The 27,851-nt window shown below is 43.8% G+C and overlaps 1 protein-coding gene and 1 long non-coding RNA gene across 3 annotated transcripts in view; one reads left to right on the top strand and one right to left on the bottom strand.

The window, feature by feature from the left end:
• Positions 1-26,678, bottom strand: part of MYO7B (myosin VIIB) — a 46,103-nt gene extending 19,425 nt beyond the window's left edge. Inside the window, exons 1-27 of the mRNA XM_059855248.1 lie at positions 26,625-26,678; positions 25,220-25,333; positions 24,470-24,622; positions 23,095-23,279; positions 22,123-22,244; positions 21,318-21,460; positions 21,118-21,231; positions 19,803-19,956; positions 18,821-18,897; positions 18,396-18,515; positions 18,038-18,180; positions 17,030-17,240; positions 15,378-15,513; positions 14,961-15,121; positions 12,556-12,693; positions 11,439-11,591; positions 10,786-10,884; positions 10,142-10,236; positions 8,955-9,039; positions 7,060-7,191; positions 6,260-6,361; positions 5,520-5,696; positions 4,599-4,808; positions 3,519-3,686; positions 3,175-3,255; positions 2,530-2,657; positions 955-1,081 (exon numbers count right to left, since the gene is read on the bottom strand). Coding sequence (XP_059711231.1) covers positions 955-1,081; positions 2,530-2,657; positions 3,175-3,255; positions 3,519-3,686; positions 4,599-4,808; positions 5,520-5,696; positions 6,260-6,361; positions 7,060-7,191; positions 8,955-9,039; positions 10,142-10,236; positions 10,786-10,884; positions 11,439-11,591; positions 12,556-12,693; positions 14,961-15,121; positions 15,378-15,513; positions 17,030-17,240; positions 18,038-18,180; positions 18,396-18,515; positions 18,821-18,897; positions 19,803-19,956; positions 21,118-21,231; positions 21,318-21,460; positions 22,123-22,244; positions 23,095-23,279; positions 24,470-24,622; positions 25,220-25,333; positions 26,625-26,642 — 3,546 coding nt within the window. The 5' untranslated portion in view covers positions 26,643-26,678. The remainder of the gene's footprint in view (positions 1-954; positions 1,082-2,529; positions 2,658-3,174; positions 3,256-3,518; positions 3,687-4,598; positions 4,809-5,519; positions 5,697-6,259; positions 6,362-7,059; positions 7,192-8,954; positions 9,040-10,141; positions 10,237-10,785; positions 10,885-11,438; positions 11,592-12,555; positions 12,694-14,960; positions 15,122-15,377; positions 15,514-17,029; positions 17,241-18,037; positions 18,181-18,395; positions 18,516-18,820; positions 18,898-19,802; positions 19,957-21,117; positions 21,232-21,317; positions 21,461-22,122; positions 22,245-23,094; positions 23,280-24,469; positions 24,623-25,219; positions 25,334-26,624) is intronic.
• Positions 1-27,851, top strand: part of LOC132331646 (uncharacterized) — a 35,724-nt gene that overhangs the window by 4,963 nt on the left and 2,910 nt on the right. Inside the window, exons 3-6 of one of the 2 annotated variants that reach the window (XR_009487650.1) lie at positions 9,281-9,398; positions 12,428-12,527; positions 14,269-14,384; positions 19,825-19,977. This is a non-coding gene — a long non-coding RNA (uncharacterized LOC132331646). The remainder of the gene's footprint in view (positions 1-9,280; positions 9,399-12,427; positions 12,528-14,268; positions 14,385-19,824; positions 19,978-27,851) is intronic. The other variant, XR_009487651.1, reaches the window with a different exon arrangement.

The raw sequence follows: 27,851 nt of genomic DNA, 5'->3' as shown, positions 1-27,851 counted from the left end.
CATGAAACCCATGATTAAGATGGGACATTTGAAGTGATGAATGGGATAAACTGAGTTTTTGCAGTCTGTATGGCTCTTGGATGACAAGGACTTATATTTAAATATCTGTATTTAGTGCAAGCATGCCTCATTCACCTGGTTATTTTAATGATTAGAAATACTTCTAGAGGTAGGGTATGGTCATGTCTTTCATGAATTCCACATGGTTCTAAGTCTTTGGATGAAGACTGGTGTCACAATATGCCTATGGCTTGTGACTGGTCTGTTCCAAGTAGTGTCCATTTAGCAGCATGTATGATGAGATTGACTATTTTCTGAACTGGGGTGTTAGTAAAGCAAGGCTGAAGTTTCATGCACATCTATGGATCCTGTTTTCCCCTCAGATCTAGGAGGAAGCCTGATGTCAAGTTGGAGCCACAGGCTGAGTTTGTATCCTGCAGTGAAGTGGATTTATCATCCATTTAAACTTGGAAATTAATAAATAAGTAAAAAGTCCAAGTATCTGTTGGACTTTTTAGGGCTTAGAGATTTAGGGTAAGGACTGATAAAACTTGGGGTTGTGATTTTTATACTGGCCTCCTGAATATATTTAATCACTAAGGGCTGTAACTGGAGACATCTTTTGGTTGTATTTGGCTGTAAAGGCAGAATTGGAGAGGTTAAAATTTGCCAGCTCCCTTGCAGATTATGAATCTAAAATGAGAGCTGTGATGAACAATAGAATCCAGACTGTATGATGTGTAATGAAAAAAAAAGATTAAATATGAATGCAGCAATAATTTATTTAAATTCCCAAATAAGCATATGAGATGAGAAGGTTTCTGCTGAAACCACAGCACCAGCTGCTCTGGAAGCCAAACATTTTATGTGGCTGTCAGATCAAAACATCAAAATACACAAGACACCAGCTCAGCTGAGGTGCGTGAGCTGCTGTAGGAAGGGTTAGCAGTGTACCTTCACAAACGTGTCTGAAGGAGGAAAGCAGCCAAGGCAAAGTGACAGAAGGATCCAGCCACGAGCATAGCTGCTCCTGTTGCTGTTTTCTGTGAGTTGTTTGCAAATCTGGCAATAAATCTCATCTCTGTAACAAAACATGTGAGAGCAACAGATAATTCACCGTCTGAACTGTCTTTGGCTACATTTCGACTGCAAGCTTGGCAGGATTGCAGCATGATGAGGTAGATCTGAGCTAGGTTCAACCACAACAGCTAGGATAGCACCTGTAATGCACCTCAGGAAATAGCATTGTTATGGAAAAGGCTCCAGGCAAGATTAGGGCCTTTTGCAACTCCTTCTTACTCAAGTGCAATTCCCGTGCTGAATTAACTTCTGTGAGAAGCAGGGGGCTGTGCAGGAAAAACAACTGCTGGGTCATCCAGCTGTGAAATGGCATTGCTGCCCAAGAGTCTAGATGTGTAACTTGCTCTGAGCTCTCTACAGCATGTGGGTTGTAGCTCATGGCTCTTGTCTGTCTGCTTGTAGGTGGATTTAGGGATATGGATGGGGGACACCCTGCTTGGTTTTATATCTATATATTTTTATATTTCCATATATATATATATTTTATTTATGTTCATACACAAACTTGGAGTGAATCTCGTACAGAAATGGAGAAAGGAGCACTTCAGAGTAAGCTTCTGAAAATGCAAGTTAACTGCAGCAAGGACCTAATGGAAACAGATGCAAAAATCTGCATACAAATAAAACTGTTATTAAAAAAATCATTGTAATTTTTTCTAGACTCTTGGAACACACATTTGTCAAATCTGATGTGAGAGGACATAAACTGAATGAGTCTTCTGTTCCCTCATAGGACATTTGATGAAACACAAACCGAGGGTATAGGTACTTAGCCTGTGGCTCTTATGATACATGGATTGAATGCAATTTTTTTCCAGCAGAGAATCTGCTTTAGGGAGTGTCTTGACTGAAACAAAGTGACTGTGGAGAGAGGAATGTAGCCCATGACTGAGGTCAAGGCGCAGCCTGTGCCTGTGGGCTTTGTTACAGAAAAGTGTTTAGGATAAAAAACGAGAGGATTCATGAGGTCAGGTCAGAATCAACGAGCTTCTGCTGTATCCTCACACCATGCTTGGCCTAAGGTCCAGCCTCACACTTGTGGTCAGGATTTCTCCTTAGTGTCTTATACACTCAGCAATCCAGGCCTTTGACCATTTCTCTCATGCAGGGACATTGCTTGAGTGCTCAGAAAGAGGCTATTGGGAAACCTTTCATCCACCCAGTATACATTAACTCCATATTTCTTACTCCTCTGAGTGACTGTTCTCCCTCATTCTAGAGCAGTGTTCCACCTTAAAGTGTTATTGAGCCACAGCCCTGAGCTCTGCCCCTTTCCATACTTGTGGGGTATTCAGAAAGCCATACATGGAGGTAGCTGGCCTAAACTGCAACATGAAAATACCAGTAAAGACAGTAAGAGAGTCATTCTCCAGGACTGTGGAAAAAGGATGCTGGATTTCCTTGATGCAGTGGGCACCCAGCCCTAGGAAGGGGGTACAAATTTCCTACCTGATGGCAGGACGCAGAATTGCATTGCCAATAATGAAGTGTACTTTTTCTAGGTTGGACATAGGTCTCTGAGAGATTGAGATGTCCTCTTGGAAAGCCTCTTCTCCACTTCGTAGCTGCTCTGTCACCTGAGAGAAACAGAGTAGAACCCCAGAGTGCTCTAGAAATCTCCCCTCTTAGCAGGCAGCTCTCCCATAAATGAGAGACATTCCTTCTCTCTCTTACTGGCTAAAACTCTTCCTGCTCAGGGCAGGAGAACCAGGCCATACTACCCCCTTCCCTCTAAAGGTAACTCATTACATGTGCTGTTACAGCACTACCTCTGGCTAGGAGAACTTTCTTGTACTCTTCTGTACAGCCCTAAGCACATGGTTCTCAGTCTGCTCAGGCCTCTGGGCAAGCTGTTCTGTAATGCTAGCAATTCTCAGTAATAAATTTCTCCTGGTGTTCTCTGCCAGAGAACAGATGACATCAGTGCACATGGGGATCGTGTCCAAAGAACTCTGCATCAGGTATCCCACAAAGGGCTGCCCTGGCTTGGCAGGGAAACAAGTTCTTAGCTGGGAGGTTGCTCACATAAATCTGTCAGAAGGTGAAGACAGGGTTCCAGGCAAGAAAGGGAAGCAATTTATTTCCACCTCTTACCTTCCCTGTCAGCTTGGATGATCGTTTCAGTTTCAGGGATGAAATCCCCTTAGAAATCTTGTTATCTCTTCTGCCTTCTCTCTGCAATACACATTACCATTATAGGAAATCAGATTAATGCACAGCAAGAATCATTCATTAAGGACAGAAAGATGCTCAAGTGAAGATGTTTTTGTTTTTTCTTCTCCTGCAGAAAGAGTTGAGTGTCCTGCCAGGACATTTGCACTTACGGCATTTTAAGTACAGTAGCATGAAAGAGTTCCTTTGCTTCTCTCGCTCTTGGTAGAGCAGCACAGAAACCAAGGAAAGCAAATGAAAACACAAACATAGTCTGCTTGTCTCACCATATTTGGGCTGTCATTCCTGAACTGGACCTGGTTTTTCCTGCCAAGTGTGTCATATATCTGTGTCATCACAGAGCTGCTCTTGGTGGTGGCACTCTTGGCAAACATTGCTGGCTCTGGCAGGTCCCCCATGAACCTCAGGATGATCACCCACACAGCTAGAGAAGCCTGTAATAGCAGAAAGCACAGTCAGACAGTGCCAACAGGACCGATGGCTCCATGCCACTTCTGCCTGTTTAGATTAAGAGCATTTTTCTTCCTTTACCCAGTCCAAATCGTTAAAATTCCCATTTCCTCTGGCTACCTACATGAAGAATTTAGTTTCATACCAAACAACAAGACAGCAACACACAAAACTTTCCTGCTAAAGGAAGATGGTACAGCTCTGGTGGAAAGCTCAGATTTCCTCTGTGTTTGCTGAGCCCTCACCATTCCCTTTACTGACACCTTGGAGGTATGTTGTGGCTGGAGGGAGGTGGAGAAGCCTTGGCTGAACTGCACTCTGCATTTGCTTACCTGAACAGATAAGCAGTGGAGTCTGCCAGGACCCTTCATGCCCAGAACTTGAAAGCCAAGTAATAGCAAAGTTCTTGATGCATGGGGTCCTCCATTCAGCCAGGCTGCTTAGAATTAAGGAAAACACCCTCCTCAATCCCTCTCTGGTTCAATGGGATATTGGAGGCCTGGCCCTCTTCCTTCTGTCCTATCTCACAAACCAGCAACCCTAACAAGAGCAAGAGACATGGATAAGCTCTCATGATTCTTCTCTCCAGTCTACTTTTATCCCCAAAGGGTGTCTGGAGAAGTCAAAACACACCCCTGAGTTCCTTCTTTGGGCAAGAACAAAGGTGACCAGAGATCCTGCATTGAGCAGGTGTTTGTGTGAAATGTCTGCCAGCAAATTGCCAAAAAATGCTGATGGGAACTGCTGCTTTCAAAACCATGGATCAGGACTATCTCCTTGGCTCTGGAGTCTGGTTCCCAGGGCTGTGCCACAGCCAGGACCCAGGGATGATGGGACCTGTAAAGCCAGGGCTGTGGAGAGAGCAGGTTCAACATGAACAACAAGGAGCAAGATACCAGGACATTGTCCTTGTCATCATGGTAGAGCAGTGGGTGCCGCAGCTGTCTCCGGATATGTGTATGTGTGGAAGACCCCTGGAAATAAGTAGCTGCAAACTTGGGGAAGGTGTACTCTTCCAAACCATCTGCTTCCTCTTCTAGCTCCACACTCATGGGAACCATGTCCAGGTCCACTTCCTCCAGCTTGTTAGGCTTTGTTTCCAAGTCCTGTGCAGAACATGAGGAAGAAGCATATTTTCTTTTACTGAGCTCTGATATGCTTATGTTTAGTTTTGCCTTTTTTTTCCCTTGGCCATATGTCTTCCAGAATTAGCCTTTTCAGCTAACCCCAAAGCCATTTACAGTTGCTATCAACAGATCATTTGGACTCAGAGCTTGTCCTTCTGAGATGCATCCATTCCATATGGTCTTCCTGTCTTGGTCCTCAGCAAGAATATTGCTGATGGAAAATCCAGGTGTTCACATCCTGTACATATCCATACCATTCTATTCTGCCCACCTCTTCCTACAAAATTCTAACCTCCACAGCTATCAGGACAAGTATAGCACAGATTTTGCCTTTAAGAATATGGTATAACTTGGGTCATGAACTTTGAGCTTGTTTCAGGCAGAAAATCACTGAGAGCACTGTCAGCAGAGCATAAGATTGGTGCCAAAATGCAGAGGGTGGTTCTCTTGGGCTGGGCCAAAAAAACAAATGCAAAGTTTGAAGCTATATAGTCCCTAAACTGCATGTGACCAAAAACTTTTGGGAACTCAGCTCTGCAAGAGATGCCTTAGTGACTGGATGAATAATTTGGAGGATTCTTTCCCTGTACAGAAGTTCAATGAACAGAACTGACCACTGATGGAATTCCAGCAATCAATGGGCTTACACAAGGGATAATCATGACCCTTTACCAGTCTGCAGCTCTGTACCTCAAAACCAAGAGGAGCCTGTCCTTCTTGGCCTCCGATCATAGAAGGTAAAAACCCAAAAATTTTGTCCACCATTTCTTGGTCACTGATAACATCATGATTTGTTAGTTTATTGGCAAGCATGTTCCTCCCTTGTCTTGCTTCTGCCTCCTCTCTCTCCTGGGCTGGCAGGTGTTCCTTTAAACACAGAAATAGGCATAACTTGAACATGAGCATCATGAATGAACATCATTCTGCTAGAGTGAAGGGATAGGAAAATATAACACTTCTACAAAGATGTGTGACTGTGAGGTCCAGCTCTGCCAGTGCAGTGTTAAAACAGGAATGTTGCTTGTGTCAAGCAGTCACAAAGACCTGGCCCATCAGCAGCAGGGCCCTGCTCTTACAGCTGTCTTTATGGACTGTTGGCCTATTGATAGTGACGTACAATTATACAAGAATCTAATCAGGAAGAAATAATACAGGAAAAGCACAGAATTTCTAACAGAAAATACCATAATATTTAAAATTTTAAAATGTTTTGTGTCAGGAGACTTGTAATAGCATTGGGCATATTTGGCTAAAGTGCCCCCTTACGCTTCAATCAGAAATGTGTGTTTGCCTTATATTTTCAAGGCATCATTACAAATAGGGTTACAACTATGTCTTATCTTTCTTTAAATATAGCAGTGCTCAGAGGTTTGAGCAAGTCCACAGATGTGAGCTGGGTAATGCTGGCCAGTGTTCCTCCACCAGCATACCTTTTGTAATCTCGTAGCTTCTTCCCTTCCTTTCAGTGGTCCCAGGACTTGGATGAGGTTTTTCTCTTCTTTCAAGTGGATATTCCTGGCTTCCGGCTTGTTCTGTGGAAAACAGGACGATTATGTGACTGTTTGTACCACTGCTGAGCCAACTCCCTTCTGCCTTTAACAAGCTGCCCACACCAGGACTTCGTCCCAACAGAGGCTTAGTTCGACATGTGACATTTCAGGCCACAGGCAGAAATCTGCAGACTGGCTTAGTGTCCTGTTTGTACAGCATTAGTACAGAAAGGAAATCAGGGAGAGGCCTCTCCTGTGCTATGGACTGCCAAGGGTAGCACCTACCAAGACACACTACATTGGGATTCCCTTCTGAATGGATCCCTGAGTACCATTACCAGACCCTGCTGTAGAAATTGATTTCCCCTTGCAGGGCTGGCTGATACACACAGATCTTATCTTTTCTCCCTTTTGTCACAGCCACTGCAGCTGTATCTGTGAAGTTCTGATCCATGATAATGACACACAAAGCAAATGTAAACAAGATTAGTCTGTTTAACACTCTGCTTTTGTACTTGGCAAGACTTCAAATTAAAATTCCCCAAAATTAATATCCACACCCAATGCTACCTTAAGGCAACACTTGCCTATGATAAAATCCCTATTAGAATTTCATAGCAACAATGTGTTGACAAGGTGTCTGTGAGCATTACCTCCCTCTTTATCCTCTGGTAGGTTTGGCGGGCGAGCATGCCCCTTGCGTAGGCCTGTATGATGCACGCAGCTCTCTGCTGCTGTGCCAGCCTCTGGCGCAGCAGGAACCCGCGGCACAGCGCCTGGAAGGCGACGATCCGCGCGCGCGTGGCCTCGTAGCGCTGGGCCAGCTGCCGGCCGCGGTACAGCGCCTGCAGCCGCCCGAAGCCCAGCAGCACCTGCGGGGTGCAGAGAGAAAAGTCATTATGGCTCAGAATCTCTGCTGGTCAGAGTGACTTTGAGATATGTACAAGTCTCTTTTTCCTAGCCCGGCAGTCAAAGAAGGAGTCAGGATTCTTCTGTTCTTGTTCTCAAGGTTGTTTATTATTTCTTATCTGTAACATCCTTTCTCTGACCCGCCGAGGTCTGTCTGGCAGGTCGGGTTGAGGCACACTGACCGCCTTGGGCAGTGTTATCTTTTTACACTAAAAATTACGTGTACATTATTTATAATAACTTCTTAATACTTATCACTTATGTTAGAGAGTTTCTGCCTTAAACTAATCTAAAAGTGCTCCTATCACAGCAGAAGATAGAGGCCAAGAGAAAGAAGGAGAAAGACTGGACACGCTTAGATTCTTCTGTCTTGCTTTCTGAACCCTTATTCTAAAAACTCCAAAAATCTATTCTTCACCTCATGACAAACTGTTATTCTACCTAAACTCTCTTGACTTGTAATTTTTTATATAAAGGTGGTAATTTGCTTTTTGGGTCAAAATCAAAGTCACAGGTGTCCTGGGCTTTGTGCCAAGGTCTCTGAGCCCCGTGACAGGGGCTCGAGCCATCTAAGACAGCCAGAGAGATGTCTTGGCTTCCCACAATTATGGTTCCAAATCATTGAGATGGGTAGGGATGTAAGGTGGGATGAGTAGAAGACAACAAAATTCGGTAACTGGATAAAGACACTGGAAGTGGCTAATGTAATACTACCCATTATGCTTTGTTTTCTATCAGTAATAGGCCTTTAAAACTAGTATATAGAGTTATTTGGGGGATCTGTTCTAGGGAGTGGCTCCAGAAATCAACAATGGTAGCCTGGGATTATGACAAGAGCAGAAAAGAAGCCAGGTGAATGGAAACAAGCAATCAGACAGCAATTGCATCACTGATGCAGAATATAGAATGTTTCTGACTGAAAATGGCAGTTTCTCCTCCTTCTCATCTCAAATGGGATGTACGTGATATAATAATAAAAATCCCTGCCACACAAATACATAATCAGTGAGTGCCCCCAGTTCTCCTCACCCAGAAAATGCACCATTATAGAAGATCAGCCAATATTTTTCATACAGAATCACACGCAATCATAAAAGTTGGAAGAGACCTTCAAAATTATCTAGTCCAGTTGTCAATCCAGCATCATCATAACTACCCCTAAACCATAGCCACAGGTGCCACATTCAGACACCTTTTCTACATGTCCCAAGATGGTGACTCCACCACCACTCTGGGCAACTTATTCCAGAGCCTAAGCACTCTTTCAGTGAGATTTTTTTTCTTGCTATCTAATCAGAATCTGAACCTCCCCGGCAAAATTCTTAATAATGTGAGATTGATATAATGACTTTTTTGGTATTTCTTTACAAATTCCCAGTTTTCCTGCAGCAGTTGTGGAAGACACTTTGCTCATAGCATGGTGATGATGCACAAAGGTTAGGCTTGTGTTTCTGATTATAAGAAGTGTGGGACCACTTATATGTCAGGTCTCTGGAGCCAGGCCTGCCAAAGGTGAATTGGGTTCCTATTTCACCAAAAAGCAGAAGTGTCACAGGTTCAGCCCTGAGAGGTCCCAGAGCCCTCCTTAGACTTTACAGCCTGTCATCTTGTCTCTTCTCCTTTCAGTTGAGAATATCTTAATTCCTAATACTCCACTCAGTTGGCAGGGCACAATATATAAACACACACACACAAATATACAGTTATGGATACACCTTCACCTTACCATTCTGAACTCCTTCCGGCAGCAGTAGCCTCTCCAGGCTGACTGAATGGCTACAGCAGACCTCCTCTGTTTCAGGAACTGCTTCCTAAGCAGACATGGGAGGTGAAAAACAACAGGTGCTTATGATAGTAGTAGAGAGTAAGGTGGTTTTTTTCTCTTTTATGGGATGTCCACTATCTGATGTCAGCCTTGTTTGCTGCAAAAATACTCATGGCAACTACAGACCAAATTAATTGCTGTGGTCAGAGAGCTCTGTAAGAACTGAAAACCTCTCACATCAAGACTGTACAAGTTAACTTCCCCATCTAGTAACCTCTTTCTCTCAGTTCTGCTGCCAGGACGAGGAGCCCATCTGAGCAAGATGAACCTCAAGATGGTACAAACTGTCACACTGGAACTGAAATAGGCAGCACATAGCTCTGATGGATTAAAAGTAAAAGCAAGGTGAGGCTTTTGATTTAGATACTCTGTTGGATAGCAGGCAGAGTCTGAAAAAAATAAAGAGGGAAGTTTTGGGGCATTTGTGTCATATTTTTTAGTTCTTCCTTCACTATGGTCAAGAGTATTTCTAAATCAAAGCAAGACTCAGTCCTATATCATGGTTCTGGTTGAGGGGATACAAGATCCATGAGTACAAATCATGATGTAAAGCATGTAATGAGGACAGACATTTTTTTTACAGCAACTTAATTTCACTTCTGAAGATATTTCAAACTAAACCAGACACAATGCAAGAATTACGCATCTTTGGCAAAGAGGAAGACTAGTTAATTTCCATCTGATTCTTATCAACATCTTGTATCCAAGAAGCATCCTAAATAAGAGAATTCTTGTAGCTCTGAGAAGGGCACAGATTCCATGGGGATTTCCTGCTTTCCAGATGTGTACTGTTTATTAAAAATATTAAGAGCAAGTCCTCCTTTCAGACCTTCCTTTTCGTACATGCCACAGCTATGCATTTTGAAAAACATCATGAAAATAACAAAACTGGGCCAAAACAAAATCTTTGTCCAACATCTGTGTAGTTGACTGTGCATTATTACATGATGAGCATGTAATTTAGGGCTGGTGGAAGGTATAGCCTGATACATTTCATACTCTAAAATGCTGCACAAAGTGTGTTAAACTGCACCACAAAGATTAGCTACTTCAAAATAAAGCAAATTCCCTTCTGTAATATCACTGACCTGTCCTTCAATCCTCTCATCACCTTCTGGATAAGAAGAACCTTATCTGTGAGTACATTTTGGAGTTGCAGCTCCAATACAGTGTCATGATGATCCTGTTAAAAGAAGTGTGGATATGCCAGCTTAGCAGACACCTACAACCTCTGGAAATTGGACACATGGTCTGAAAGAGACCCAAAATCAGCATGATGTAGCACAATGTGACTAAAATGCATTTATGAGACTGCAGTAGGAAGAGTGCACACCACCTGACCAGAGACCAGACTTGGTCTAGCTATAGCTGTAAACAAGCAAGAATGTGCCTGCAGCCAGACTGTTCTCAACAGGGGGTATGCTACAGGCAGGGTGGTCCTCTGCAACAGTGCACTGGTATCCTGTTGTTTTTTATGCTTCAGCACATTGCAGTGCTCTGTTTCAGCTGCAGTGCTGTAGCACAGGAACAGGATCAGCCTCTCCTACACCAAACCCACTCCACTGAATTATGTGGCTTTCAAGAACAAAGATCCACCCTCAGATTCAAGGGAGAGTTTGTAAGACAGCCCAGTCCTCCTTACACAAGCCACTCTTGCACAAGCAGGCCAAGCAGTACTGTGAAGCATGCAGTTTTTCAAGAGAAAAGACAATAACCTGTCCTTTTTACTTACTTTAAGGAAAATCTTGGTCCTTCCAACTTGCCAGCTTTCATCCTTGCCCAGCACTGCTTGGGAGATGCTGATGCAGCTCTGTCGAGTATCATTCTTCAGCTGATGTGCAAAAGCATCATGATGTTAGGGCTTGGCTGTGAAACACAGCAAGTGCTATGCAAGCATCTACTGCCCTGCACTCCAAAGGGTGAAGAACAGAAACAGATGAGGTCTTGCAGACCTCTGGGCTGGCAGTACAATGAATGAAAGTGGTTCAGCTCAAATGGTCAGGAAGACGAGGAACGTGATTGCATGACTAAACATTCCAGAGTCAAGGTGTGAGGAGGACATCAGAGACCTGAGAATTGTGTGATCTCAGTAAAAAACCATCTGAGGGCAATGGGAATGGGGATGGTACCCTGCCTGGGATGTGTGTGAGGAGCAGGCCAAGGACAGCTGGACCTCAAACCAACTCTGTTTTCAGCTAAGGCTGAAGGGAGTATTTAACTATTCAGCTGTAATTACTATGATGGCAGTTCCTGTGATGACTTCTCCTGTGCTGACAACTCTCTCAACCCTGCCAGCAGTAATTAAAGAACTTTTTACTGTGGGAAAGACTAAGGCCTCATTAGGAAAAGTGAGATTAGCCTTAAACCATGTTTTTGCTTACACACCTTTTGTCGAAGAGACCATGGCAGGAGAAATCTGTATCTCTCAAAGAACTCCTCAAAGCTGTAGCGGACGGGGTACCCAGCTTTCCTGATCTGAATGGTCTCCATCACCCCCGAATAGCGCAGCTGCTTGATGCACAGCTCCCGATCAAACAGCTGAAAGGAAAGCAGACAGGGAGGAGACAGCACTGAGAAAAGGTACACATGCAGTATCCCTCAGAACATGTCTGTTAACCTCCAGCCTCAGAGGGAATGCAAAATGGCATACTGTGCTTTTTTTAAATGGTATTTTTCTTCCATGCACTAAATTAATTCATTACAAGCGTAAACAAGTCACCCCAAAGGGTCTTCAATTTTGTGTATATCAGCAGTAGAAACAGTCTGTTAACTTCAGTCTGGCAATTTTAGTTCTAGAGCTGCAATTTCAGATGGGCAGTGAATTGATCACATAATTTTGTAGATGTGAATAGATGCATTAGCAACTTAGGCCTTTGGGCATACCATGCAAAGCACAGCAGGCATTCTGCTCTTCTCTTATAATTGTTTAATCTTATCTGAGTTTAAAAATTGGTTCACTAAGCCACATGCAGCGCTTCAAAAATTTTTAAATCACTTGACCAACACCATAAAGTTTTAGAGTAGAACCAGGTCAAAATCCCCCAAGTCCCAGCCACATGTCCTAATGACAAATGGACTCTTCCTGGTATGTCAGATTAAGCCAAATCACCCCTCTCACAAAGTTCCATAGCTCTCCTGTTCTCTCTCAGGCTATTTCATAGTATGATCATTGTTGATCATGGTGGTTTTTGTTTGTTCCTGTGTTGAGGAGCTACAGACTTTCCAGTTTTGTCGTTATCTTTACTGAAAAGGTGTCTGTAACTGTACTCAGGAATACACTTGTGTTCTTTATTGCTATCCATTACTCTATGGTGCTTTTTTGAGATGCTTTTGTAAATTAACCATGCTATATCCTCCTATTATGTTTATTGCAGGAATACCCTGTACTCCAGCTCTTCTCGGATGCAGCCAAGTAAAACTATAAAATGTTACACAGAAACTGAGAGCCTTTTCTCATTACAGACTTTACCAAAGGTAAGACTTTGTATTGTTGGAACATTACCAGTGGTTTCTTGTAGTCATTTGGCTTGATGCAGCGGATGAAGTATGGCTGGCACTGCTCCAGGATTTTCATTAGCTTTTCCAGGGATTGCTTGAACTGTCCTCCCAGTGTTGAGAGCCGCTTGGTGGTATCCAAGCCCTGGGAAGAGAAAGCACATGCTGACTGCAACATCATTCACTCTCAGAGGCCAATTAATAAACCTTTGTATTTTTGTACAATGTAACAGTATCACACAACCACCAGAAAAAAAAATTACCTACATGGGAGCTACACTGGCCATCTACACCTTATTAATTTATGTTTATTCTTGTAAAGAAACCTCTCACTAAGTGCTTTCACCTACTTGGGCACTAAGTTCTAGCAGTAGGGGGGGCTGTGGTGGAAGTAATTCCACCCACAGGAGTCCACATGCATCCAGCTGTTCCAACCAAGGCTGTGTTTAGTGCCAGGCCTGGGTGCCAAGCTGTGATTCCTGGGAGCATGCCTGAAGGCTTGGTGAGAAACAGCCACTCCCAAAGCAGGAATAAACTCCAGGCCAGATATTTTGCTGCCATCATAGCTAGGAATGCTAAAGATCCAGAACAGCCCATTCCTGAGGGATTAGGATGGCTGATCACCTTGCTCATTAATACTACAGCAAGCAGTGAAAAGGCAAACTTTTACTGGAGCATAAACTATGAGGAACTCCAGATTTCCCCAGCCTCTCTGACAGCACAGTTCCACCTGTCTTTTTCACACAAATTAGGCCTAGGTTTCTACATCTCAGTATGAGCACATTAAATTACAGTCACAACAGTACAGATTCCAAGTAACAAAAGGACTGCACTGGCCTTTTACATACAGGCAATGAACTGATCATTGCAGTACAATATGGCCTGTTTGTTTGTTAGTTTGTTTGGGGGGTTTGGTCCATTGTGGGGTTGTTGGAATTTTTTCAAAGTAAATAATTTAAAGTCTAGTAGCTCCCCCTCACTTCAACTATCTTTAGGAAATGTTTATCCTGCAGTTCCTCTAAAGTGCCCTTTTGAATATTCAGATTTCCACCCTCTGCTTTAGCTACAGGGCAAGGCTGCCCTCCAGTGATCAGTCATTAATGTCTTTGGAAAACAGCTCCTGGGAATGTCTCATTACAGCTCTCTTAGGGCATCTTAGGGCTAGCAAGCACCCAAAGTGGGTATAAGAACATCATATACGTATTTTAGTGATTTTCACTTTCAGACCTTAGAGGCCTTTCTGCTGTACCATCAGTGGGATGGCCACACAAGGCCAAAGCCCATGCCCTCATGATCTCACACAAGCAACACTGTTAAAGCTGAATTTGCTGTTGAGTTAATGGTGACTTTTCTGTTGTGGTGTGCCAGGAAAGGAACTCTGAGACGTCAGGACAAATAAGTGTTTTCTGGCACATCACTCATTATTCTTTTTGGTAGCCCACTTCTTAGGCTTCCCAGTGGTGGTCCCATTTATTTGAACATCAACAGCTAATTTCTGTGCATTTTGACATGGGGTAGCCTACATTTGGTATTTTCTTTCTTGAGATGCTGCTGTACTTTTTTTTCAATTACACAGTCCTATTTATAGGGACAAGGCCCATTAGAGCTTTAGAGCAATGTAAATACACCTGATATTTAATCTGGAGTTATTCATAGCATTTAAGAGATGCTAAGCTAACTATCAGCTGCTTATACCACTTCTGACATTCTTTGCCTCCAGGATGTTTACCTGTCCATGGCCAGGTGTTCTGGACAGCAGAAAGCCACACTGGGACAAAGACAGAGGAAGAAAGAACAAGATCAGAAAACAATGTCAGGAGAATAGACAGATAATAGGTAAGATAGCAAGCTGATTGTTCTGTATCCTGACAGGAAAACTCAAAGATGTAAACAAGCAAAAGCAAAAGTACCTTCACATACTGGTGATGCTACATAGCTAAGTGTTCAGAAGTCAAGGTATGTGGAAATTGGAGCAGGACAGAGACCTTAACTGTGCCCCACAGTGTTTTCTAGTCCACTGCACTTCACATCCTTATTTTCACTAGGCACAGACAGAACAGGCACAGTGGAGTCTGTGATAACGACCCATCATGAACTTTGTCACACAGTGATTTCCAGTCAATGACAACATGTGGGGAGGCATCACAACTCATGGTTCTGAAACAACTGCAGGCATGGCTACACACATGTCCAGGGTGCACACCTGGCTGACAGGGCTGACACTGCACTTGTTTACAGCATGAATGCCAGACCCTGACTTTTCCTGCAGCCCTCTTGGCAGAAACAATTTGAATGAAAGAGATAGGGATTTGCAGAGACAGTGCAAAAGAAAGAGGAGATCAGGAACAGCCAGAGCTTTATGGAAGGCACGGGAAATGAGTTGTTTCTGCAAGACAGTGCCAGTAAACCAACCTTGTAGACCTGGTCAGATCCAAGATGCCGAATGGTCCCACGTCCCAGAATAGGTGGGGTTGTTTCCACCTGGAAAATCTCTCTCAGGAATTTGTTTTTGGAGGAATGGACCACTTGCATTACATTAGCACTCAGTGTGTCACGATTTTTCTCCAGGAAATCTATAGGATGGAAACAAAATTAGCCTGTCACCTCTGCAGCCTGCTGGCTCTAGCACAACTGTCTACCTAAAATCCACTTAATTTACAGTAACTTGCAGATTGGATTAGAGTAATCCTTCTGACCTCCTGATCAACTTCAGATCAACACTACCCTGGAGACCCACAGGTCCAGGTCATGCACCCATCATGCATCCATGCATCCAGGGCAAGTCATGCTCTTCCCGTCACCCTCTGTATCCAGCAGAGATAGACTCACCTTTTGATTCATAAAAGACAACCCCAGCAAAGTGGTTGATGCCAAACTTGGTATCATGAACACTCCTAGGTGGGATGTAGACATTACTTTTACCATGGAGGGAATTGATTTTGATAAGCATAGTGGCATCTGTGCCCTAGAAACAAAGACAGGTAAAAAAGGATGGTTAAGCAGATTGTCCCCAGCACTGGCCTGTGCTCAGCAAACAAACAGAAGTGGTGCTCAGAGATAACAAAAGCTCAAATTCTGCCCTTACGTGTATAGTAGTTCTGGAGAAAGTGCCAATAGTATCTTTCCTTTTACACAGACCCCTGTCTCAAGCATCATGACAGAACACACTATCAAGCACAGGGCCTGGTGTTCTAGGGTACAAGTCCCCATAACATTACCAACATCACCAGATGGGCTGGGAATTTACCAGATCTTTGGACATCACAAGCAAAGCCCCCACCAACCTTCTCGTGCCCTGATACCCAGGAAGCTGTAAGGGATGCCTCCTCCTTCTCCTGGGCAGGCACAGTTCTTCTTGCACACCCTAGCTGGTGCAAGACTCAGAGATCCCTGGAGGAATCCCTGAGCAGATCCCAGTCAGTATGCCCAGACCATGAGTTCCAGAGGCTAGGCAGTCAGCTGGGTGCTCCTCTTCAAGGGGTGCCATCATGATGTCATCCTCTAGTGGGCCATGTGAGCTCTCTGCACTCACCTGCACCCAGGGCAGTGGGGGCTTTGCTCTCAGAAGTCATGTGCTCTGGGAATCATGGAAGAGGTGCCTTCTTGATCTGTGAGACCACCCTCTTCTTAGGGAAGAAAGGGGAAAGCTGTTTGCCTGTACATGATCCTCTCAAGTAGTTACCTGAAGGACTAAAAATGAGCTGAGGCAGGGGCTTGCTTTTGTGGACACCCTCCATTGCCATCTGATTCCTGCACCAGCACTCCAGTTTAGCCTCACCATGCTCTGCAGACTATGAAAATGCTCTACAGGGATGTCTGAGATCAGATGCTACTTTCACCTCTGCTCTTCTGCTTGAGATGACTGACCTTTGCAGGATAACATTTCACAGAATCATGGCAGACAACAGCCACAGCCTTTCCCTCATGCATTAAGCAGGTCACCTTGTCATGGAAGGAGATCAGCTTGGTCAAGCTGACTGTGCCTGATCAACTTGTTGCTCTGTACGTGCTCTGTGATGGTGCTCAAATGATCTGTTTATGACCTTGTCTGGCACCAAGGTTAGCTGCCAGGCCTGTAGTTCCCCTCCAGTTCCTCACAATGGTGGCATTGCTCAATTTAGTCTGTCAGCAAGGGGGAAGAAAGAGCAAGCTGCAGCCCAGACCAACAGCAGAACAATACTCAAACAATAAACGATTTCAAAGATTTCCTAGGAAGCCCTTGTAAAATTATCCAGACACCTTCCTTCTCTGTCTGGAACTGCTGTAAGAGTTTCACCAGCAAGGCACCAGGAAGAGCACATTCCAGCAGAGAGTGAAGCAGTTGTGTAGTGAGCCAATTTGAAAGAAACATCTATGGGGAGAAGATATTGCCTCTCCTAATGCATCTGAAAGCCACTTTTGCACTTCTGTGTGTCTAAACCCAAGTGTTAGCTGTGAGTTGTGTGCAAAGCCAGGCATTATGAGTGAAACCAGAAATTTACCTTTGGGAACCTGCTTTCTTCATCAATGAGGGAGATGATATTCATGGGCTTGAGTGCAATGACTTCCAGAGCCTGGTGGTTATCAGTGAAGTCAATGTTGTTCCAGGCAATGTGCTCTGCAAGGTATTCCTCTTGCTCCAGCTTGAAGACGTGGTGCACAAAGAACTGCTGAAGGTGCTCATTTGCAATGTTAATGCACAGCTGCTCAAAGCTGGGGAAGAACAAGATGAAAGCCCATGGTGATCCCTGGCCAGTGCTGCACTGCTCTCTATTACTTGTTTAGCCTCTGCATTAAATGCATTCCTGATACACCACTGCCATGTGTGCTGGTGACCGCCATCATTGCATATTGCCAACCTAGGGAGGCATTTTCTGCTGTGGCAAAGACCAGCAGCAATGAGCCAGCTGATGACTGAATGTTGCTGAGTAGGCAAGAAAAGATCTTTATGTGTTTCAAGAAACTCCAGAGATAAAGGAGAACATGTAACTGTGAAAATCACTTATGAGCATGTGGCATGTTTCTGCTTGCGCTGGCACTACCACTTCCCTTATTATTTACTCCTTTATGCTGCACCTGAGTATCATAACCTCATACTTGCTGTGGCACACTGTATGTGCCTCTGGGGGGCTCACCACAGTGAGGACCCATGGGGACTGCAGGTCTTGGGAACAGCACAAAATAACAGGAGAGAACACAAAAGATAGAAGACAAGACTGTAGAGATCCTAGATTCTGGCTGAAGGCCAGAAAATTCCTTGGGATCTGGAATAGACATGTGCAATGGCTGCACTAAAATGAAGGCTGGGGAAGGAGGCAGAAATATGATCAAGACTGAAGAAAAATGGAATCTGCATGATCGAAACTGGTAAATCCAGTAATGGAATTCTCACAATTTTTCTGAGAATGAGGATAATTATGAAAGAGCATGTGTCTCTTTGTTTTTTCTTTCTTCCCCTTTACATCAGCTGCTTTTCAACTTCCTATTGCATTGCATCTGAAGTTTCCTACCTGTTGTTGCTGAAGTTTTCAAACCCAAAAATGTCCAGCAGTCCAATGGATTGATGTCTGTCTTTAGGCTTCTGAGAAGCTGGGTTGAAAATGGCTGAGTTGATTTTGTTCACGATCCACAAGAAAATCCGTCCATATATACCCTGAGGAAAAAAATGAAAGAGGAATTGGAGCCCATCATTAGAGACTTTGGATGTAATTTACTGCTTGCTATTGTGCTGTCAAGCTATGCCTGAGAACTGCAAGGGCCTGGAGCCCTCTAGATCAATGTTTATCACACAGGGATCCTCAGTCAGGAAGAAAGACAGCTCTGAAAGCATCCCCAGTCTTTAAACAGGGAAGCTGTGAGCACCAGTACCTTCACAAAGGCATCCTTCCCATTGGCAGCTTGAACCACATTCAGAGGCCTGGACACACTTTCTCCTCGGACAATGATGGAGAGGTTTGTGAGGCTGTTCTGGAGTTCACTGGAGTCCACCTGGAGAAACAGTCATGGCAATCTGGTCATTCCAGGTGAACAAAGGAAATCCAGCAAAGTTTGTATCAGGAGGAGGACTATGACAAACTGCTTGTCTAGCAGCATCCACTGGCAACTTGCTGTCCCCTTTTAAAGGTCTCCTGGCTTGGAGAGACATCTGCAACAGCATGACTGGAGTGTCAACAGGGCAGAGGCAACATGCCTGTTCAATGTTCATTCCTACATAAACTCCAGAGATGTGCTCTGCCAGTGTGCTCATGGAACAAGGGAGAAAGAAGAACCAGCAGAAGATGGGAGTCCATTACCTCAAGCAGTTTGGTGGCGATGGAGAAGTGTGGTGAGTCTATCACATCAGAGCAGTCCAGGTTGTCGTACACGGCCGCTGCAAGGAATAAACAGCCAGTCTCAGGGGAACCATCACTGTTGTTAATGTGGCTGTATTTCTGTGACCCCATAACACTGGGAAGGTACTCAGTTCTCATTTGAAACTGACAGGTTTGGTGATTTTACCAAGGAGGGTCTTGATTTCACCCAGATCCTGGGATCTACAGGGCTCTCTCGTGCCTAGAACATCAGGCTAAAAACAGCAGCCAAGCTGACAAGGTTATTCATTTAAAGTAGTGACTGCTGGGGATCTGGGGAAGTGATATCTGACTCCAGAAAATATGTTTCTGGAAATATTTTTCCTGCGTATCTGACTTGTGGGAAATTAAACAGCAAAGAGAAATACAAGAAATCCCTAATTTGAGTAGTAGCATTAATCCAAAGAATCCAGCTGGCATCTCTATATTGGGCCTGCTGTATCACAAAGTGAGGAGTTCTTTTCTAAAATGTGAAAGCTTTTGGCATGTGCTGGTGGGTCACACTGTCACACTGTGCCTGTCCATTCCTCTGCAGGTGAGTGCACCTGTGCAGGTGAGTGTTCAGCAGACTTAAGCAGGAGGATGACTGCTATTATCTCCAAGGCAAACATCACTCCTGTGTCCTCTGGCCTGTGTAGAATAACAATCAGCAAATGTAGCATGGTATTATATTCTGTTGTTTCAGTTTGTGTGATAAGGGCCTACAACCATGGAGACCTGACAGTGTGAGAAAATAGTAAGATGCTGTTTTTCAAAACACATAGCACTAGAGTCACAAATCAGAATTTCATGGTGCTTATCTGCCCGCCCTTCCAACTCTGTTAACCTGTTAATACAGGTCAGAGCAGCACAACCTAATCTGTGCAGGGAAGTACCTTTACCATGAAGTCTGAGGAAAGGTAAGCACAGTCAATGCTGAATTTACCTTGGAACTCTACATTCCCTAGGTGCAGGATGGCAGCCAGCAGCTTGCTGATGTCCCAGTGCTCAGAGTCTGAGAACATGAGGATCTTCATAGCCGAGCGGATGTGGGCATAATCCTTGGCGTCATTCCGGCTGTCACAGGACGTGCAGTTACCCTGCAAGCACCACACCAACAGGTGAGGCACATCCTCCTGCTACCCAGACAAGGGTGAAAGCACGTGCAGACTGACAAGCCTTTGTACACAGCCATAACAGAGATGAGGAAAGGCCTTTTTTACTCCTGCCACTTCTGACAATATAGTGTGATGATTACAAAAATGAAATATTACTAGTCATTTCAGTTTACATGCCAGCTTGTACCAACAGCTGACCTTTACAAAATCATGGATGTATTCTCCTTTAATTCAATCCTCCTATTTCAGTATCACATTTCCCTACTGCTGACCCAGGGGCCTTTTCATGGAATGGCCAATGGGTAAATTGCACTAATGGCACTGATCAGCTTTGCTGCAAGATCACTGCTATTTTGAAAACATTACATTTGAAAAAATCTCCACAACTTTAATGGTTTTGCTTTTGAGACCCCAAAAACAGACTTGTTTTCATTTCCTAGAAATTAGATGCCCAGCTCCATCTAAATGAAGTAGAGGCAGAACTTAAACACATTCTTTACACAGCTGTAGAACAGCCCAAATCTAACCAGCTGGCATATTTAATATGAAGTATATACACAGGCTAAAGGATAGGATTTTCATCATGGCTTTCATGTCCTAAACCACTCAATTAGCTATTTTCAAAAACCTCACCTGTGAAGATCCCACTTCTGCCACAATGGCATCATAACTCATGGTCATTAGCATCAGTCATGGGAGGTTATGCTGAATGCCAGCTGCCTGCATTACGTATGTAAGATTTATTAGATATAAGGACGAGGATTCTTATTACTTTTCTTCTAAGGTACACATATGTGATTACTTTTCTCCCTGCCATGAGATCCTTGGCATTCCTTTGAAATCTGAGTGTCTGTGAAAGGGGGGGATGTTGTCCACATTCTGTTTTAAGGTGTCCTTTATGTTTCTTAAGTCTTACTTTGACAGAAAGCTTTGACCTGCCACAGGCTGCTTCCCGCTGGTGGACAACACAGGAAGTGTCTGAAACTGATGCTCACAGCACTTTTGGTGTTACTGCTTCTGGTACTCTAAGGGAAGGACTGTTCATATTTGGTAACTACCATCTGCAGCTCCTAGTGATTATAACTGCTCACTGGAAGAAGCAAATGGCAGAGGGATATTAGAGAATAAAGCAGAGATTATTACCATAGTGAGATAAGTGTACTCTGAAGCAGTGCCCAGATTAAGCATCTTTTTCTGCTCTGTATTCATCCCCATTAGCATGCAGTAGAAGATGTGATAGTTCCTCTCCTCTGGAGCCTAAAAATAAAAGAAATAGGCCAGTGGACAGCTTGCCAGGATAAGCTTCTAACACAAGAACAGGCAGAACATACACCTGCCCTCACCTGCCGGCAGACCCGGGACTTCTCCAGGAGGAACTGTTCTATCCGGGCTCCTTCTATCACACCGCTTTGGTTGAAGTGAATATCAATGTATTTCCCAAAGCGGCTTGAGTTGTCATTTCGAATTGTCTTGGCATTTCCAAAAGCTGATGGGCAAGGGACAGAGACAATATCTGTATTATTGCAGTTCATGAACATCAAACCTATTTTTTTCCCCTTCTACTTTGCTGCTGGTATTTTACACATTGTATTCCAAATGACAGTGCTGAGAAGCACTGAAGAAGGTCTTGTCTCAGTTTGTCTCCTGAAGAGAGGCATACTGTGCACCCAGATAATTGGGTCCTAAAAGACATATTCATATGATCCAAATGTGGTCTGCATCTGGGCAAGTCTGAAGACCTCCAGAATGATTTACTGGGAACATGTTGATCCCTGTACAGAAAAAGATGGGTGTCTCAGGGAGCTCCCCTGCAGATACATCTATGCTTGGCCAGTCACTTTGTCACTGTCTAGGGCAAATGCCAAACCAGGAGGCTTTGCCTTGGGCTCTGCAGTCCCAAGGACTCTTGCTGTCCTGGCAGTTCCAGGGTGTATACTACAGAGGCAAGTCCTCCTACAGCATGAGAGCAAAGCTGCTGTGGACTGCATGGGAACATGACAGAAAAGTATAGAGAACATCTGCAGTGCATCACCAGTGTTTCAGTGGGGTTTACCAGTTAAGCAGATACAGTGGTTCAAGGATCTGTTCCTGATTCATTTTATCCTGAGTGAAATGTGGTAAATCAGCCATGTTTGGTGAGTAACTCACCTTCCAGAATGGGGTTGGCCTCTAGGATTTGCTGCTCTATCCAGGAATGCTGGCCACTGACAGCTGCCAGAAACTGTAGTATTAGCTTTGTACTTTCAGTTTTACCAGCTCCAGATTCTCCACTGCAGTCAGAAAAAAAGATCATTACAGGCTTCCTAATTATTTTTTTGGTAATGTGGCAGAACAAGTTAAAAATAAAAAACATTTCCACTTAAGTTTACCCTGTGAATGGCAGATAAGACTGTCTTTCATAGAGGGCTGGAAAATTTGAGTCCTTCATCATCTCATTTACTCAAATTTAATTTGTGAGACTTAGGCTGAGAACTAAATTCTCCCACCAATTAAAAACAAGCAAATCCATGGAAGACATTCTGTACCTGTGCAAACTAAATGACCACTTGCTTATCTTGCTTATTGCACTACCAGATTGTCACTGCTAGTGTTAGCACATCAGCTGGGCTGACTCAGCTATAATCAGATACTATTGCAATGAGACTATCTGGTTCTTCACATTGATGACAAACAGAAAATGGATTCTTTATAGGAGGAAGAAAGCTTCCATCCACCTTTGGGTTAGCAGAGGTTATTTCTCTTGAGGAAATGTCTAGCCTTGGAAAATACATGTAACATAAATATTCTGTCTCCAAGGTAAAAGATAGCCCTATATCACACACACTCAGGTGTTGTGTTTCTGTATGTAGTGATCATGTGCAGAATGTACAACCACATTGAAAGATTCTGGGAGAAAACAATGGGCTTTGAAAATCCTTTGCTTATGTTTTACCTTTTGCAGCCCTAACTGAAAATAAAGGAGCAGGGAAGAAAATATTTCCTTCCAGTTGTTTCTAGTTTTATCTGTACCCTTCCATTTGGAAGGTCAGGGGCCCTTCCTGTGTCCACCTGTTGTCCACAAGGTGCCCCAAACCATGCCAGACTTGGCTTCTGCTATTTGTCCTCTCCAAGTCCATTCACCTGATCACACAGCACTGGTCTCTCTTATTCCTCTTCATATTGAAGTAACAGTTATCTGCAATGGCAAAGACATGAGGTGGAAGCTCTCCAATTCTCTTGTTACAATAGAGTCTGATCTGATCCACCGTGTAGAGGGGCAGCAGCTGGTATGGATTCACTGCTACAAGGATTGATCCTGTGTAAGTCTGGAAAACAGTTGTGAGGATTATTGCTACAGCAAACCTGCAAACAGGAATACAACCAAAGCCACTTGCAGTATAAATCTAAACAGAGGCATGGAGGGAAGCCTGGGAGATCATAGCACTTGGGTGAGCCTGAGAGCCCAGTTCCTCACTATCAGCTGCTGTTGAACATCCCAGGATAAGGAGGGGTTTGCCCAAGGAAGAATGCTAGGTGTAATCTCTTGCTAAATGGCAGCCCAGCTCTCTGTCTCAAGCTGAAGCACACAGAAGTCCAGTTAGACCTGGCACTCCATTGGTGTTATTGTGAGGTGTTTTGCAGAGTTTTGTTAAGCTGCTTTTGTATTCTAGTGCAGATGTAGCTGAACTCTGCTAATGGGCCAAGTTATAGTTGTGCTATTCATACAGTGATTTAGAAACATTTGTATACAGCAACACCAGTCAAATGAAGGAGGCTGTTGAAGGCTGTGGAGATGCAAGGCGATAATATTGTTTAAAAACTACATTAAACAAATGCAGGCTGCTAGAGTTTAATATAACAGGTCTATCCACACACCTTCTTAGTTACTGTAGGATATATAAAATCAGTCCTTTTTAACACTAAATATCATCACACCTATATTGGAAGAGGCAGCTTCTCTCCACTACTGTATATAACATGGAAGGCAAAGGGAAATCTGAATATTAATTATAATATTACAATCTGGAAACTGAGGAAAAAAGAAAATAAAATTGCTAAATTTCCCAGTTACAGATAAAACCTGTAATGGACAAATATCCAGATTTATTCACTAGCCATCTTACTACATCAAAATCAAGTAAATTTTGGCTTGGACTGGGAGACAATTGAAATCATGTCACTGCATACTAGTTAGGCTGATCCTCCAGGTAATAGCAGCAGTAAGCTGTAACATGGGCTGGATTTAGTTCACTGTCAGTGGCTGGTGGCAGTGATCACTCTGGGAGAAAGTAAGTGGAGTCACTAACTTTGCCAGCACTGTGACTGAGGGCCTGCTGGTAGCTCTCTTCTTCATAGCCAAAGTACTCAAGTGAAAGCAGAGAAAAACTGTGTTGTGTCTCCTTGGCACCCTCAGTCATTAAAGAAGTCAGAGGGTGAAAGGCTCACAGGCTGCTCAAGTGTAGAGGCTGTTCCTGGAAGTGACCTGCCTGTCCCTGGAAGTGACTGTGGCACTCACATAGATTTTGTGCTCCTGATGTCGGATGAGGAGGTTGTGCACCATGCCAGCTTCATGGAGATCCCCGAGGCGGATCATGTCCTCTACCCCCTGGACAGAGGAGGGGTGCATCAGCTGCACCATGTGCATATTCCGAGCCGTGATCCAGTGCTCCTGACAAAGGCAAGGCACAGACTTTAACGTGTGATGCTGTGGCTCAGAGACAAACAAAGGAGAGCTGGGTAAGACTAGAGTGAGCTTCAGCACAATACATGCTCCAGCAAGCATGTTCCAACACATAGGGGACTGGCCTACAGGAATTAACTGGTTTAAAACAAGATGGTTTAAAAACACTAAATTAAGCCATTCAGGTGAGTTCCGAACAGCAGCAGTTTTAACACTGCTCAGAGTGCAATTCTGTCATCACTGGTACAACATTTTATGAGGTAGGGATGAACTGATTTCAGTGGGATGATGTTTCCACCTAAAACTTCACCAAATTTAGGGATTGGAGCCCATCCATTTCCTTTTCCTAGCCATGTAGATAAAACCTCTGTCTTATGAAGCTCTGAATCTTCCTAGTGCTTTGGACCTGGAGATGCCAGGTGACCATCCTATACTTTCAGTATATCTTTCAGTATATCCTACCTATATCAAAGTCAGACCATCTGGATAGATGGAGCTTTGGTCTGACCCAACAGGACCTTCTTTTGTATTTTGTACTTTTACATTTCATGTTCATCTTTTACAGAAGGTTTTAGCATAGCCCACCTTGCCTTCATCATCCTCCAGCAAGATCCGTCCCGAGTCAGATTCCTTCACAACTGCCCCAATTGGGACATTAAATTCACTGTTTGGTTGAGTGTCCAGCCACACATGATCACCCTGGGGAGAAAAAAGCTACTGTCAACTACAGTGACATACTTGATGCCTTGTAGCTCACAGGCAAACACCTCTTGGTCTTCCTTTTTTAGTTATTTGATTTCTTTAGCAGTGTTTAACTGGGTAAGTTACTGCTGGCTTGTAGGCAGTACATTTACAGACCTCTGAATTCTACTCCCAGCTCCACCTCTACTTCTACTCACAGCTGATGTGGAACATGACTTTGCACAAGTCATCAAACCCAGCTGTCTCACAAGAGGAAATGAGACTTTTCCCAAGCTGCAGTAACGCAGCTCCAGTACCTCTCAGAGACTGGTTGGGGGCATAGTGAATGCTGGGGAACTGGCTTGGCAGCCTCACATGAGCTATGATATTTTCTCAGAAGAGATTCTTGAGAACACAGACTACCAGGAAAGAGAAAAACAAACAAACATATGTACATGTTGGATGCCTGGAAATGTAGAGGCCTCCATTGCGAGAAATTTTAGATAGATATTTTTCCTGCTATGGCTAAAATATGAGTGCATCCATGATCTCTCTTAGAAAAAAAAAAGCCACCAACATTCTTTATCTAGCCCAGTTCCTCTCTTCACATAGGTAGAGGCTTGTCAACATCTGGCACATCTGCAGAGCAAGCAAGAACTTGCTCTGCTGTGCCTGGAGGAAGGGGTGAGCCACAGCTGCCCTTTCCTAGGAATGAGCAACATCTTGGTGTTGCCTGTACCAGTGTCCTGGTTATACTTCCCAACTCCAGACCCTCAGGAACACTTTCTCTTGCTCCAGTCCCAAATACAGATTCAAACAGAAAAATGGAATAAAAACCGAACAGAGTTGTAGATCAGTGTACTTTGTAGCTGTGTCTTGTCATATACAATTTTTGTTACACACCACAGCACTGAATGTCATAGTTTCAATGTTTTTACTGAAAAAAAATAATTCTTTTTTCTCTCAAAATACTTTGTGGCTTACATTTAAAACCAAACAACCAACGTAAAGCATCCATAAATATTGCACAAGATTATGAATAATGTTACAGACTAACAGCTCTTTTTTGTATTGAATAAAACTCCAAAGGTAACTTGTGCCACACCTTGTGACAGAGGTCACCTGCTCAACAAGAGGATGGCCTGGTGAGGCAAGACATCTGTTTCCCTACTCTAGGCTGAAATTATTTTATACCTTGTTGATACTGGGTTATTGCAACTTCCTTTTGATTGAATCATGATGGTAAGGTAATTTTCTTCCCCTTTGGGCCTCAGGCTAATCACTCAATCAGAAAAAAAGCAGGACTTACCTTTCTGAAAACCACCATTATGTTTCAGATCACTGTATGCAACCTGCATGCCAAGAACATAATGTTAGGTCAGAAAAGGGCTTTGATGAGAACAGACAGTGGGGTTTCCTCACAAAAAAATAACATCAAAATATCTTAAAACAATTTTGTTAAAGCAGAAAAGATCATTAAGATACACCCAATGTAGAAACAATGACACCAACTGCAAAGAACCTGCAGCACTGGGGTGATGCTCTGAGTTTTACCACATAGCCCTGGAGATGCTCTTAGCCCTAAAGATTTCACTGGGCACATTTTCATACCAAATAGTTCTCTCAGTCAAGTGCTAGGCACAATTATTGTCTGAACTTCAAGGCTGGCTTACTAATAAAGACTCCACAGTGCAAAGTGATTTGATGCACAAGAGTGCATTACCTTTAGGTGGTCCATTGACCCAGCAGTTCAGTGGCACAGGTTTAATTCATACTTTCTGAGCTGAGTTCCCTCAGACCCTCCAGCTTGAACCCACCACCAAACAGAAACGGAGGCCTAGAGTTCACCTTCCTTGGCTGGAATGGGAGGGATTGCAATCAAGGCATGAACAACAAAATAAGGGACTGGAGGGAGCCACGATAAAATTAGGAACTCACTGTCAGGAACGTAACAGCCAAAATTATCAGTGGCCAGAGACCTACAGCAGTGCTTTAACTAAGGGATGATGCAGTTTAGGCTGTCCTAACCAAGAAACTAATGTCTTCAAAGCAACTTTCTGTCCCATAGAGCTGCATTTTGGGAGTGATTCCATGACTAGGATGATTTGCCAGCTGGTTTTTCATATTCTGTTATTCTTATGGCAAAGTCCTCGTGTTCTTATTCTTTCATATTCTGTTATTCTTACAGCAAAGCCCTCATATTCTTACTCAGGATTTGGAGGCAGGACCTATGTATCAGCTTCAACACTGAGCTGGCCTGTTGCTGTGAGTGGTGCAGGGTGGCACAGAAGCACAGTCCCTGGCAAACATAGGCTAAAGATGGGCCACAATCAGTGATTCACAACAGACACTTTTTAACCTGCACCAGAAAGCAGAATATGGCAAAAGAGTAGAAATGTTGACCCCGAAGAAGGAGGGAGTGGCAGATGCAAGCACAGAGGCAGCCATACAGTGTCACATCAAAAGGACAGCTGTCTCCAGATCCGGTCTGACAGCAGCCAGGAGCAGACATGTAGGGAGGAGATCCCATATAATC

Source organism: Haemorhous mexicanus, chromosome 10, assembly GCF_027477595.1.
Source record: "Haemorhous mexicanus isolate bHaeMex1 chromosome 10, bHaeMex1.pri, whole genome shotgun sequence".
Classification (NCBI taxonomy): Eukaryota; Metazoa; Chordata; class Aves; order Passeriformes; family Fringillidae; genus Haemorhous; species Haemorhous mexicanus.
Note: the sequence above shows the minus strand (reverse complement) of the source record. Positions and strands in the feature narration are given on the sequence as shown.